Below are 14,976 nucleotides of genomic sequence, written 5' to 3' on the forward strand. Positions count from 1 at the left end.
AAAGACGAGTGTGAAGTAAAATGACAAGGTTCTGGACACTGTCTCCCTAGGAAGCAGACAGACCCGTCTCACGGAAGAGAATCTGGAAAAGTATACATGTGGGGAGGTACCGAATCAAGGAAGTATTAGATTTTCATCCACAGAGGAGGGCTTACAGCTTCCTTCTTGGAGGAAAAAGAACTTCATGCGAGATCCACAGTGGGTGGGCCAAACGGGTCTCTGACCTCCTGAGAGAAGCCCCAAGGTCAGAGGCCTCCAGGGAAGGAATCAGTCCTGGTGGTCCAGGAGGGGCCCTGTTTGAATCACTCAAGGTACAGGCATATTCCCTGCTAAGAGTCAATGTCATGGTCAACCCAGTTACTGACGGGAAAGTGAATAGTCCTTCAGGTGTGCTGGGATGGAAAGTAACTGACCCAACTGTAAATCCACTTGACAAGTGAAGGGGGGCCTGGAATGGTGATTTCCAGGGGTCGACTGTGCACTGACTTTCCAGGCACATGGGGCCTCTGCTCTTTTCAGGGCTGCCGTTTTTGGGCCCTGAGGTCACTCAAGAATGGCAGGAGGCCCTGATGAGGCAGCTCTGTAGTTGGCTTTTCCCCAGAGGCCAGGAGAAAGTCACTGCACAATGGCAGTCTCTGGACACTCTAGCCTTGGACCCATCCTACCACCTGGCTTCTTTCCTGGGCCTCCTAGAGAAAAGGCTTTGCTTTTCTCCACCATAGCTCCAGGGTATCCAATTCTACTTGGGCCATCGATGTTCTCTGACACACTTTACTTCTATCCTTGCTCAGCACAATTAGCAAACATGGATGGGGAGCAGGAGGCCATTTTGGCTAAGGTACCCTGGGAAGGCTTCCCTGAAGAGGGGACAGAGAAGCCTCCACGTGAAAGACACAGAAAAGCTAGTCATGATCTGAGTGCGTCTGGGCAGCAGAAGCAGTACTGCAAAGGTCCAGGAGGGGAAACGCTTGGCTTATCCTCAGAGCTGCCAGAAAGCGTTTGGGCTGGCGCTGGGGAGGGAACCTGGAGACAAGACTGGAGAGGGGTAGCGGCCAGATCATGCAGGGCCCGGGTAGGGGGTGGGGATTTTATTCTAGGTGAGATGGGACACCACTAGCGGTTCGAGACCAGACTGGAGGCTAGAGTCCAGTCCAGATGAGAGATGACAGAGGCTTGGACCCAGGTGAGGCAGCAGAGAGGGAAGAGGGATTTGAGATTTGAAATGTCAGATAGGCATTGGCGATCATTGGATATGGCAGTTAGGGGAAGGAAAGAATCGAGAAGACTCTATACTTGTACCTTAAGCACGTGGGTGAATTGTGGTAACTTACTGGGAAACAGGAAACGGAAGGGGGGAAGGCAGGAATTTGGTTTTAGATCAACCGTGGACTCACTGTCAGCCGCCATCTGCTTAAGGAGATGCACTGTGCATGGGGCAGAGGGGCTGACGGCGGACACTTGTATCTCACTAGACTCTCAGGAGCCCTTGTCCTGTTGATCTTGCTTTTAATCTCTCCTTTCTGCCTTCCTCCTGTCTGCTTCCCCAGAACACATACTTAAGGCTGCCACTCTCCCGCTCAAGAGACCTCATGACTTCCCATTCCTCCTCAGATGAAGTCTAAACATTGCAGCTTTGCATTCGCCCCCACCAACAGTTCCAGATTGAGGGAAAAAATGTTCGGTTGGAGGAGTGTGCTTTCTGGTGCGACAGGCTGGTGGCTGAGCACACACCGCCCCCTGGTGGCTGAAGGCCCAAGAGCTGTGGTTTCCCTTGGAGGGCCCAAGCCCAACCTAAGGTCTGGCCACATGCCAAATCTTAAAGCATTTCACTTCTGCACAACTGAATCCCGGGCTGGGCCTTTCCTGTGATACCCTCTACCGAGTGGAGGCCCACACAACCTGGGAGAAGGCAGGGACTGAGAGGAGGGCTTTCTTATTCCCCCTCAGACCCCCAGCCCCCACCAAGAATGGCTGAGGAGGCCACAGTGGTCCCAGAGGCCAGAGCAGTTCAGATGGTTCTCACCTCCTGAATCTGTTCCTTCATCACCTTGATCTCGTTCTCTCGTGGTTCTATTTGCCTCTTCAGCTCCTTTATTTTGTAGTTGAGTACAAACCTGAATTTCTCCAGTTCTTGGTTTTTCTTTTTCAGATCATAGATGCGCTTCTCCTGTGGGTGAGATGAGAGAGAAGTGAGAGACGGCAGGCGGTCCCGGCGGATGCAAACCCTTTAGGGAGACGACGTAAATCCCATGACCTGACAGAGGTGGCCACGGGTGGCTCTCCCAGCTGGGGACACAGAGGCTGGCCATAGGGCTGACTGGCTTCTGTGCCAGGACTCAGCATTCATTCACTCTCTCATTCAAAGATAGCTTGTAGGCGACCGTATTTTCTAAAGCTGGCCTCGACAGCTTCTCTCATCCCACAGGCTCTTCTGCAACGTGACCGTATGCTTCTCCATCAGGAGGGAAGATCTAATTCCTTTCTCCTGCATCTGGCTGGACTTAATGGTTTGCTTGTAACCCAAAAAATGTCGCTCAAGGGATGCTGTGTGGCTTCCTGGTCTAGCTCAGGAAAAGCCAAACAGCTTCTACCTGGCTCTCTTAGGACTTATGCTGTGAGGGAGGCCATCTGCTATGGAGAAAGTCCCTCTACACTGAGACCTCCCTGCTGAGGAGCACGTTGGCACTCTGGTTGACAGTCCCCATGGAGCCCAGGCTCCCAGCCACCCTGGTGGTTATGAATGAAGAACCACCTTCCATAATGATCTTCTAGCCCCCAGCTATGTGAGTCATCTCTGACTGAGGCCCAGCAAGGCCCCTGCCATTAGGGACAATGATAGGCCACCTGGTTGTAGTCTGTCCAAATGCAGACCTGAGAGCCTGAGAATCTGAGACCCACAGAACCAGATAGTATAATAAAACAGTTGTTACTGTCTTGTTTTGTTTTGTTTTTTTCTTAAGTTGGCTCCACATCCAGCATGGAGCCTAATGCTGGGCTTGAACTTGCAACCTTGAGATCAAGACCTGAGCTGAGATCAAAAGTGGGCGCTTAACCAACTGAGCCACCCAGGCACCCCAACAGTTGTTGTTTTGCACCACTAAGTTTTGGGATAATTTCTTACAGAGCAATAGTAATTGGAATGTGGATCTATCCGTCCATTAAACACTTAACTGAACGAAGACCTTTCGCTAGGGTCTGAGATTCCAGATAGAAATATGACACAGTCCCTGCCCCTAAGGAGAAAGTGCTACCTGGGAAAGCAGATGTGTCAACGAGTATAGCCCTGCTCCGGGATAGGTGCCATAAAAGAGAAAGCACAGAGGTGCAGGATACACCAAGGGTGCTGAGAATCACGTGCGGGCGTGTAAAGTGGTGGTTCATGGGGAAGTGTGTAATGGGGCAGGAGGGGAGGAGGCCAGGGTCTTGCCTGTTGGGTTAAAGGAGATTCAGAATGTATCCAGGAGACTAGAGTTGCCACGCTATGGCCCTTCGGTCAAATTTGACCTGTTTTCATTAACTCATTTATGTGTGGTCTACGGCTGTTTTTACAACACAGCAGCAGAACTGAGCAGTGCCACAGAGGCCATGCTGTGTGCAAAGATGGGATATTTACTCCCTAGCCCTTTACGGAAAAACCTTTGCTGCCCCAGGCATAGGCAATGAGGAGCTATGGCAGAAATCTAAGGGGGAAGAGTGACACATTTACAGAGTACGGTGGCAAGGAGTGGGGCGGGAGGGGGAGTGGGGAGTGGGAAGGAAGTCCGTTAAGACTGGTTAGGAGACTGTTGCAATTTTAGGTCAGGAGGCCTTGACCTCTTTCTTGTCAATATCTCCCCCTTGGGAATCTGAAGAGAGCTTTGGACAGTCCCTGCACAAATGCCCAAGTGTACACACAAACACTCACATGCAGAAATTTCACGCATATTCCCTTAGCAGATCCCTGAGGGAGCCGATTTCACAGGTGAGAAAATGAGATTTAGAGAAGTTGCCCAAGGTCCTGTGGCAGGTAAATGGTAAAGCCTGTGCTGGAACCCAGTTAGCCAGTGCCGAAGCTCCCCATCTCAACCACTGGAGAAGCCTGCCTACCCGAGACAGGAGTGGCAAGGAGAGGGGCTGGAGGGCACACAGCCTGGATTTGCTGAGGAGGCAGCTATGAAGTTCAGGTAAGCCTCACAAAATGTGATGTGTCTGTCTTCTGAGTGTTTCATGAGAAAGGCATCCCCAAAAGTGATCCCAGCTTTCTGGGGTACCTGGCAGTTGTAGGTCAACCGCAGCGAGTGTGCAATGTCTGTGGAGACGGTCACCCAAGGACATCTGGAGCCGTGGCGAGCAGGGGGCATGCAGTCAGCTGACTTAGGTTCTTATCCCAAGTCTGTGGCCTGTTGACTGTATGACCTTGGGCAAGACACCAAACCACCTGGACCTCAGTTTCCTGAGCTCTACAGCCAGGTCCCTCATGACCCCTGGGGTTGCCAGGAGAACTGAGTATGGCGTGTTTACAGCAATCGGCCCAGTGCCCAGCACACAGTAGGCACCTCACAGACCACTTATCCCCATCAGGTTAAATGAATGTGTCCCAAGCATTGAGGGACCCTCTCTTCTGAGCTTGGCTCTCCTCCCCTGGGTCCATCTGGGTGGTGGTTGAAGGAGGACAGAGATGAGCCTTCACCTTATCTTGAATCGTCTCATCCCTTTCCTGGATTTCCCGCTTGAGGCCCAGGATGTCCTTCTCCAGGGACTTAATGACCCCTTGCAGCTTCACTTGCTCCCCCTTCAGGTTCTCAATGTCATTGGTTCGCTCTTCAATCTCCTTCTGCAGGCTGCTGAACTGCAGACACAAATGGCAACAACAGAGACCACCGGAGTCTTTGTGCTCCCCTCCCTGCCTCCCAAATGCCCGTGAACTTAAGGAGTTCCCCACCACATCACCGACCTGTGACCTGAACTCCCCATCTTTGGGAGCTGAAAACATGTCTAGCACTCAGCATTTCTGGGACTTTAGGAGTGATATTTTGGAGATTTGGGGCAGTTTGGAGCTTTCCCTGGCAGCATAAGTGATGTAGCATTCTGTCTGATAAGATCTAGTTCCATCCCCTTCTGTAAGGATGGACTGTCCGGGTCCCTGAGCGGACCCAGAGTTTTCTAGGACCACGCCAACCTTGAAGGTTGGGATCCATGCCCCATCAAGCCCACAGATACTGTAACTGATGAGCTACCTTGCCATGTCTAAGATGGGAACATGACATTTTCCCTGGTCCTCTGGATGAAGTAGTGTGATTTCTAATAGGAAGGAATGTGAGTTTGCTTTGGACTTAGCCTTTCTAAGGCTAAGCATTTTGGGGAAAGTGTGGCAATTCTAAAAGGACCTGTGAATTGAGTCCTACTTCACCCTGTCAGTGACGATAAACATGTGTCTTGCCTTGTAAACCAAGGATCCCACACCCCAGTCCTTCTCATGCCCACAGCTCCCTGCACCAAGACCCCAAGGACACCTCCAGTGGGGACCTGACCTCTACCTCCACAAGATCTCATCTCCGTTTCTACCCAAAGTTTAACTCTGAGAACTGACTAAATCCTACTAGTCCATAAATGAAAAGTCTGGAGGTCCATCCAGTGTTGGGGGCAAATGTCACTAGTCCCGGTGAAAGGGACGGAGAAGGGGCAGCACCGAGGAGAGGTTTAACACTGCTGGGCAGTGCAGAGGTGTTGGTAATACAGCCCGCGCCTGCGCCCGGGCCTGTCGGGGAATCGTGCAATACCTTCTTCCTTATGATGCCGGTTTCTCCTTTGAGCCGCAGGTTTGATTCCTTTTCATCCCGAAGCTTTTTCTCGTACTTGATTTTGATATCTTGGATTTCTCGGTCTTCATCTTCTTCAATCTGTTTCTTGGTCTCTTCGAACTCCCGCAGCTGCTGCCTGACGTCCTCCTGTGCCTGGTTCAGGGGAGGGAGAGTGTGCGCTCGGGGAGAAAAGGCACGTGACCCTTGTGTGCTGAGAGGGTGCGGGGTGAGATGAACATGTGGGGCCTATCACGGGGAGTGGGAGTCAGAGCGCTATTACAGAACCGGGAACCGAGGCCCTGGGTCCCATGACCTTCTGCTGTCCTCCTGTCTGTCCTCTGTCTTCCCTTCTCTTCCTACCAGGTGAGGCCGCAGGCTCCACTTCAGCAACCACCCTCCCAACAGCCCCAGACCTGTTCCATCTCTGGTTTTTACAGACACCCACGCTTCCTCTATCTTTCCTCCACGGAACCTGTTGTAATTTTATATTTGTAAAGCTACTTGATTGTCTTTTCCATTAGATTTAAGTTCCTCCAGGAAAGAAACCTGGTCTATGGTGCCCACCATTGAGTTCCCAGAGCACAACCAGCACAGACACACAGTAGGTACTCAATAACTATCTGAATCAAAGAGTGAAGCTTTAAAAAACATTTTTTTAGAGGGAGAGAGAGAGAAAAAGAGCACAAGTGGGGGAGGAGGGAAGAGGGAGAGAGAGGGGGAAAGAGAGAATCTCAAGCAGGCTCCAGGCTCAGCACGGAGCCTAACACGGGGCTCGTGTCCTCCCATGACCGTGCGAACATGACCTGAGTTGAAACCAAGAGTCGGTCGCTCAACCGACGGAGCCACCCAGGCACCCCAAAAGAGTGAACCTTTACTCTGCCCTCCTGCTCCTTAATCCAATCTTAACCTGCATGTCCCCCATCATGTTGTGTTACATTGTCATTGGCTGTGTGACAGGGTCCTGGAAGCTCCTTGGTGGCACGGCCACGTCTCTGCTCACCACCCAGAGCACCTTGCACGGCACCTGGTACATAACTGGTGATGAAGGAATGAAAGCCTGGAGCCCAGACGCTGGAAAAACCACCTCCGCCTGGGGGAGTCTGAGAGGTGACTCGGGGGTGACTCCTCTTTGCTTACTGCCCCCAAAGTGGTGCACGTTAGAGATCCCTTTTCTCGCATACTGACCCTGGCATTCTCCCAAACTGCACGTACCATCCCTGGAGTGAGTGTTTCAGGGGTTAAGAGAAACAAGATGGTTTTCGAACTGGGCTCCCCCAGAAAGGCCTCTCTCTCTCCCCATCAGCAGACCCTTGCTAGATGGGAGCCTGGCAAGGTGTGCTCTTGTCTGCGTCCCAGAGTCACCCACCAGCCACGGCTCTTGCTCTGGTAGATGCTGCTAGAAAGGAGAGTAGGCCAGCCAGGTGGGAGAGAAGGCATGCTGGGTGGAAGCTCTGAGTTGAAATCTTTCACTCAGAAGAAGAAGAAATGGTTGTAATCACAGTGGGGTTCCCGGGAGGAAGGCCAGCCTCTCCCTTCAGGGCAGATTCAGTCCTTCCACCTGGGCCCCCAAAGGCAAAGCTCAGAGCAGTTTACTGGAGGTCAACAAACATTTCTGGAGCATCTAGGATATGACAGGGGGGCCCTAGTTTGAAAATCAGTGATGGGTGAGACACAGTTCTTGCCCTTGAGAAGCTCCCCGCCCTGCCCTGCCCCGCCCCGCCCCACCCCGCCAGGGGAGGAAGAGATGTAAACACAGGCTGCTACTGTGTAGGCTGTCAGAGAAAGGGGTCTGGAGGCCCTGAGCACACAGAGGAAGGCTTGCTTAGCACCGTGGGAGGGGACAGGGGTTAGCTCCCGTCCTGAGTCCGTAAGCCTGAGCACAAGCTGCCAGGTGAACGGGAGTCATCCAGAGAAGAGGCTCAGAGGTTGTGTGGGAAATCTGGCTATTCCTTGTTGGGTGGGAGGAAGCCGGATGGGACAGCAGGACACGGGGCTGGGGAGGTGGGCAGGGCCGAGGCTGGGCAGCTGGGCCAGGGAACATCCCCACTGGCAGTCGGAGCTCAGCCTGCTCTGTCTGAGGCCCATGCTGTCAGGAGACCTCCACCCTCCACGTCTCACCTCGCTTACCCCCTATTGCCTGTTCGCTTTCCAGCTCGCTGCAGACTCTCTGGTGCTGACTCAGCCCACCTTGCCTTAACTGCGGGTGGTTACAGAGGGTCCTATAATGTTCGGGGTGCTCTGACCTTTATCTTGCCTCTGCCTCAGCCACCCCCTTTCAGGTCCATCCTGGAGGGGTGCCAACTCCGAAGCCTGGAAATCCAGGCCCTGCTCTTAGCACGGGTGACTTCCCTGTTGGACCCCCAGGCATGCAGGCTCAGCTCTCAGCCTCACCATGTCTCCAGGCCCTGTCTTGATTCCTCCACTATCTTCCAGACTCTCGGTTCTTTCCCCGTCCCTGGCCTGGACTGGATGGCTGCTCGGCAGACCACTTGTATTTCTGGGCGGCGCCACTCGGCCACACCCCAGCCATGGATCAGGGCCTCTCTGCAGCCCCATCGCTCACACACCTGCTTGCTGAGTCCTGCTAAGGAAAAGCACACAGCCTGGTGGATTGATGCCACCGGGATTCACGTTTACAACCTCAGCTGGGCTCTCAGCTGCACACCTGCCAGTCCTCTTCTCGATCACCCCTTTCCAAACTCATTCCACACCTTCAGGACTTTCCCGCCCCCTCACTTACAGGAAGCCATCTGCTGTAATTTCATGCAGAAAAGGAGGCCATCTGGCTCTTCTCAGTTTTCTCTTCATCTTGGGAAACTAGATATTTTGGCAACCCAGACTGCTTGAACATTCCATGACATTGCCTGCCTGCCCTTCCCTCCTGCGTTTCCCCATCCCCTGTTAATTCTCCCTGCCATTCTTCCTGGGTCTCAGTAACTCCTGCAAGCCTTCTCTGACCCCTCAGGGACATCTGCACACCCCAGCTCTGCTGTGCAGGCCTCTCTTGAGGACCCATTGGTGTGGCTGCCTCCCTCACGTGACTGAAAACCAGGCCCCGTTTTTATTTCTCTTGGTCACCCAGCACTCAAGCTGGTAAACCAAGAAGAGACCATCTGTGTATGTCAGATCAGGGAAGGAGGGATTTCATCTTGTAAGGCATAAGAAGTTACTAAAGGGTTTCAGGCAAGCACCTACCCCATTGTTTAGGGCCCTTGTTCCTTTCCAGGTCCTAAAGCCTCTTCTAAAAAGGTCTCTCCAAGGGCGCCCTGGTGGCACAGTTGGCTGGGCATCCGACTTTGGCTCAGGTCATGATCTCATCGTCCGTGAGTTCGAGCCCCACATCAGGCTCTGTGCTGACAGCTCAGAGCCTGGAGCCTGCTTCGGATTCTGTCTCTCCCTCTCTCTCTGCCCCTCCCCTCCCCCCAAGTAAGTAAATATTAAAAATAAATAAATAAATAAATAAATAAATAAATAAATAAATAAATAGGAGTCTCCAGTCCTTAAGGCTTGAAGGTGCAGTTAGGCTAGGACAACAGATACGAACTTGGTCAATCCAAAGAATTTCAGTCCCTAACGCAGAGCACCTCCCGGCTCCCTTGTCTAAACGGTAAGGGGCCTAACACAAGGCCAGATGCCAAAAGCAGGGAGTGGGAAGAAAAGGAGTTCTAGCAAGCTTTCCCACAGCTCTTTGGGCTGTTCACAGGTCAGGCCTGTAGGATGCATGGCAAAAGGGAGGTACGGTTCAGCTTCCGGTGAGTACCTCTTCCAGAAGCGTGGTTTTTTCCTGCAGTTTGGCCTCGTAAAACTCCGTCAGCTCCTCCAGAGCCTGGCTCTTGGTCTCTTCATTATCCCGAAGCTGCTTTTCATACTCCTCCTGCATCCTTTGGGACTTGAGCTGCAATTCCTGGTACTTCTCATATTCTAAAAGCAACTTTTGGTTGTTGCAACATTCTGGAGAGAAGCAAAGAAGGTTATTTCACGTTGGACAGGAGCACCAACCTCAGGGCCACCCAGGAGCCTTTGCTGCCTCCCAACCACCTTCCAGCACTAGCTGACACTCAAATGCCCGCTTGGCTCTTTCTCACCTGCCCTCACCCACTAGCTGGTCAGGCAGCCAAACTCCCTCCCCGTCTTGGCTAGGCAGAAGGTTTGCAGGGAAGGGCAGAGGGGTGTTTTAGGGGTTCAGAATATGCAAAATAGTTATCAGCACCTCTTCTTACAGAAGAAGAGTATAAAGTGAGGCTCAGTGAGGCTTGGTGACTCCTTAGAGTACCCGGAAAGCATGTGGTGAGTCTGGGACTGAAGGCAGCCTCTCAGGCTCCAGACCTCGCTTCTCTGTGTCTCCTACTGGCATGCAGGAAGTGTTTAACACATGTGTAATGAATGAGCAAATACACGGGAGTAAAACCCACAGTGAGGTCCAGGGGATAAATGCAGCCTGTTTACAGACAAAGCCAGATTACCTGGGACCTCCATTGGGCCCAAATGGTGGTGGGGGGGGGGGCATGGGAGGGGGGAACTCTCAGACTTTTGCCCCCAGGCCACCACATGGTTTCTACCTCAGGACTCACCCAGGTCCTGCAGTTCCCGGCTCTGTTTGTCTAGGAGGTCTGCAATGTGTTCACGATGGGACACATCCTGCCTTTCTTTTTCTGTTTTTAAAACCTAAAACACAGAGTCAACTGTTCTCATTCCCACGGATCTGCTGAAATCACCCCCGGGCAGGAACACATCCTCCTTTACTTACAAACGTTTCTCAAGCCCTTTATTTTGCACCAGGCATTGTTCTGTGAGCCACAAGCAAGCTATCGCTTTTTATTTACATTATATTCTGTTCTGAAAGCTCTAGGCTTTATTTATATCCTGTCTACTAAATGGGTCTTGTCAATGATGAGATCAGTTTTGGACGTGGAGCAGATGGATTTTGGGGTGGGAAAAGTAAGGATTCATTTGAATTCTCTGTTGTCTGCACATTGCTGTCAACTAAATCCTTGGATGTGTTAATGTGTCAGCTTCTAAGAAGTGTTTTCTTTAATCGAGCAGGAAACCTCCTTGCAGGCCAAGGGGCCGTCCCCAGGAATAACTTCGTGTTGAGTTTGTGGAGGGCACTGATGTTTTTTTGCCAAAGGAATGAAATAATAAAACTAACAGCCAGGGGCTTCTCCCCACCCTGCTAAAATCTCTGACCCACTGAGATAACGAAAAAGAGAGCAAATACCCTCAAAGCGAGGGGTTTGGGATGAAGGGCAAGACAGATGTGTGAACAAGGGAGTGTTCTGGGAAGCCCTGGAGGTCAAATCTGACTGTGGGAGGGACCACTTAGATGAATTTTATTTAAACTACTGACAACCCAGAAATCAATATTTGGGTAGCTCTTCTTTTCCTATACTTTGCTTTTCTTGTTACCGTTTTCATTTTGTTTTTAAATAAATAATAAAATAAATAAACAATAAAATTACCTCTTGATCAGAGAGAGAATATATTCTCATTGCAGAGGATTTGCAAAACACAGAAAAGTAGAAAGAACAAAATTTAAATGATCCAGAATCCTAACTTCCTGAGGTAATCACATTGCTAGCCATTTTCTTATGAACTGTTCTATGTGTATTTATTTTACTTAATTAATACCATTCACTATAGTCTTATATGCTTCTTTGTTCTACTTAGCACTTTGCTGTATGCATTTCTGATGTTAGCAACTATGCTTAAAAACCACACAGTATCATACAGTTGGTGCTTTGGGCTTGGCTTGGACAAGGTAGGGAGGTCCGTCCTGAGTAAACTGGCAATGTCTCATTACTTGTGGATGTTGGCTCAGTCTCTCAGACAGACCTGGTTTTTCGTTTTCAAGGACTCCATCTCCTGCAGGAACTTATCTGTTAGCTCCTTAATCTTCTCAGAATAGTTCATGTCCTTCAGTCGAAGCTGGTACTCATTCTCCATTTTTAACTCTTCCACACGAGTCTTCAGCTCCACCATGATCTGAGCCTTTGGGAGAAGGACACCGGAGTTAAGAACATTCATGGTGGGGTGAATGGGAATATTTAAACTGGTGGCCTTGAGCTCTCTGAGCTCTGCAGCTCTGCTCAAGCCTCAGATTCCTGTGTCTCAACTAGAACCTGTCATCTTTCCTCCACAAGACACACAGGCTAAAAACGAGGAGGCATATGGGCTTCCTTCTCTGCCCTCAAAACATCCGTTCAGTGAGCCCTACTGTGTGCCAGGCATTCCGCTAATAACTCTCTCATCTTCAAATATGTGTTAATGCCACCTGTTCAATGAGGTACTTGGGCCACACTAGTTAATTCTGCTACCCCTCCCTTCCCATTCCCAACACTCATGACCCTGCTCACTCTGCTCTACTTTTTATTATTTTCTTAGATCTAGGCACTTTCTAATACAATTTACTTATGAATTTTATTGTCTTTTGTCTTCTTCCTCTTTAGAATTTAAGTTCCAAAGGCCGCCTGGGTGGCTTTGTTGGTTAAGCATCCAACTTCGGCTCAGGTCCTGATTTCATGGTTCATGGGTTCGAGCCCTGCATCGGGCTCTCTGCTATCAGAATGGAGCCTGAAACCTGCTTCGGATTCTCTGTCTACCCCCCCTACCCCCCACCACTTGCCTGCCCTCTCTCTCTCAAAAATAAATAAGAAAAAGAAGTTAAGCTCCAAAAAGGCTGAGATCTTTGTTGGCTTTTTACACTGACACATGCCTACATCCAGAAGAGTGCCTGACACATAGTAGGTACTTGAGAAACGTTAGCTGTGATTCCTGCCCCCTTGGAACCTACAGTCTATGGAGGAAGCCAAATAAACACATTGTTACAAATTGTGCTGAGCACCCTGAGCCAGGTTTCCCAGGACTGTAGATCTGTCCCTCTCAATGTCTGTTATACCTCTTCTGGCCTCACTATCATTAATTTAGGTCCTGACTCTTCCTGCCTTGCTGGTTCCTACGTCTAGTGACTTCTTTGAATCTGTTGTATTCACTGATGTGAAAGTTTCCTAAAACTACTGTGAGGCACACACCCTTCATTTCCTGAAAAGTTTATGTTGAGGACAGAGAGGGTGAGGACACAGGTCTTCTTGCTCATCTGTGATCACCCCCCTTCCCCCACCCTGTCTCATCTTTTCTGTCTATATCCCCTCCACCACGGACAACTAGAGAACAATGAATGTGTTATGCTCCTTTCTGCATTGCTGCCCCGGAACACAGGAAGTACGGAGAAGAGGGATGAACACAAGTTGCATGTGCAAAGTTGGGGGTAAGAGGGAGGACGCCTGGTCAGAGCACCATGCGTGACTCAGTGCAGGTGGGAGGCAGAGAGAGAGGAGGCTGAGACAGGGTCAGACCATCACGGTCCTTGCCGGCCATGATAAGAAATTCGGATTTTCTCCTAGCGGTCCTCTGAAGGTCCTTGTTCAACCTGATTAAGCTCACTCTGGTCTCAGAAAGACCTCTCTGATGGCAGTGTGTCGCTCGGGCTAGATTCAAGCACTAAGACAGAGGGATTAGTGGGGAGCGGGATACCACGTGGTCCAGGCAGGGGATGAGGAGGACCGTGGAACGGAGAGATTCGAGACACAGATTTTAGGGAAGGTGATGCCTGACTGGATGTGGGGTGAAGGAGACAGGGCAGTGGAGGAAGATGGTCTCGTTGGTAGGATGCCCCCTACAAGTTGCACTTGGCCTCTCCCACTTCACTGCTTTATCCCGGGTGCCTAGCACAGGGCCAGCAACACAGCACTGAGTGAATGTTTATCAGATGAGTGGGTCCCCCCGGGGTCTGCCTTGGACTAGGGGTTACATTTATTGATGGCGACGCTGGTTTCTGACATGTGTCTGAACCACATGTTCACCACCCTTCCTCAATCGTGCCCCACCTGGCTGCAGACAAGGCTGTCCACGATGCAAAACTCAAGTCATTCCCTAACTTACACATATCAGTGGGTCCTTAGGAACAATTTCCAAAGTCTGAAACATGGTGTAAAAGGCCCTCACGATCTCTCTCCAGCTCCAGCTCCGCACACCCTCTCATCCCTGGCCCCGCCGAGCATCTTCCCCGGAGCTCCTGTCTCACCTTTCTGCACCCTCACCCGTTGGTGTGAAAGACCCTTTCCCATCTGTTCGGGAAGGCTCCATCCAAGGCTCACTTACTTCCTCTGGTACCTCCTGGCCAGGGTCAGGGTCCCTTCCCCTGTGACCCCAGGGCATCGTTCCTTCATAACACCTGTAACACGTTTAGTTTCCCTTTTTAATTTTACCCCTACATTCTCCCAGGCTATGAGCTCAAGGCCCCCGGATATCTTTAATTTCTGCCATCCTAGACCTTAGTACAGCTGTCAGGCCCTGGCTCTCAGAGGCTCTCCCTCGTCCTTTCCTGCAGAAAGTTCCAGAGAGCTCTAGTAGGGAGCTCTGGGAATGCCTGGGTCTCACCATCCTGCTTTGGGGCCACTTTGCATTGCTGCTCTGATGGTTTACTCATCTCTCCTTGTCTGTTTCCTGATCATAGGGCCCATGCCTGCCTTTTTATATATGCATCCTCAGCACCTAGCAAACAGTAGGTATTCAATAAATGCACTCCAGATTCTGGAAGAGTGACAATGAATGCACAGCTCTGCCATTCTTGTAAGTCTCATGACTTTCCCATTCCTTAGGGAGCCTGGCACAGATCTAGCTGTCCACTCAAACCTCTCAAAACACATCTTCCCAGAGTGTTTAATTAATGCATTCACAGGAGGGAGGGCCCTTTGGGGGAGCAATTAAGAGAGTGGGCTCTAGATTAAATCTCGGTCAGAACTCTGGTCCTACTACATGTCACTTCACTTCCCCAAAGTCACTTCTTAAAACATGGGGAGAATAATAGTATCTTCTTCACAGGGATGATGTGAGGAGATACTTATAAACAAGAAGATACTTATAAAGTACTTAGTGCAATGCCTGCTTTGTGGAAAACCTAAAAAAAATGCTGGTTATTATTACATTTATTGTTTTATTATGAAGAGAACTGGGTTTCAGGAATGTTTTCTGAATACATTTTTTTTTCATATAAAGAAGGTTCTTTATATAAAGGATTGTTCTACTAGCAATTATTAAATTTCACAGATACAACTGGTATATTCAGCTTCTCAGTTCAATTCTGTCAATACTGATTGACCGTCTTCCCGTGTCTAGCATGGGCTAGAAACTGCCGGTC

General features: G+C 50.4%; 1 protein-coding gene across 2 annotated transcripts in view; it reads right to left on the reverse strand.

Moving 5' to 3' along the window:
- The window catches only part of CFAP57 (cilia and flagella associated protein 57), a 66,006-nt gene that overhangs the window by 21,742 nt on the left and 29,288 nt on the right, over nt 1-14,976 (reverse strand). Inside the window, exons 13-18 of one of the 2 annotated variants that reach the window (XM_029948328.1) lie at nt 11,613-11,768; nt 10,352-10,445; nt 9,541-9,731; nt 5,760-5,933; nt 4,670-4,828; nt 2,024-2,167 (exon numbers count right to left, since the gene is read on the reverse strand). In XM_029948328.1, the coding sequence (XP_029804188.1) occupies nt 2,024-2,167; nt 4,670-4,828; nt 5,760-5,933; nt 9,541-9,731; nt 10,352-10,445; nt 11,613-11,768 (918 nt within the window). Of the gene's footprint in view, nt 1-2,023; nt 2,168-4,669; nt 4,829-5,759; nt 5,934-9,540; nt 9,732-10,351; nt 10,446-11,612; nt 11,769-14,976 lie in introns of those variants that run through there. The other variant, XM_029948329.1, reaches the window with a different exon arrangement.

This window comes from Suricata suricatta, chromosome 8 (assembly GCF_006229205.1).
Source record: "Suricata suricatta isolate VVHF042 chromosome 8, meerkat_22Aug2017_6uvM2_HiC, whole genome shotgun sequence".
Classification (NCBI taxonomy): Eukaryota; Metazoa; Chordata; class Mammalia; order Carnivora; family Herpestidae; genus Suricata; species Suricata suricatta.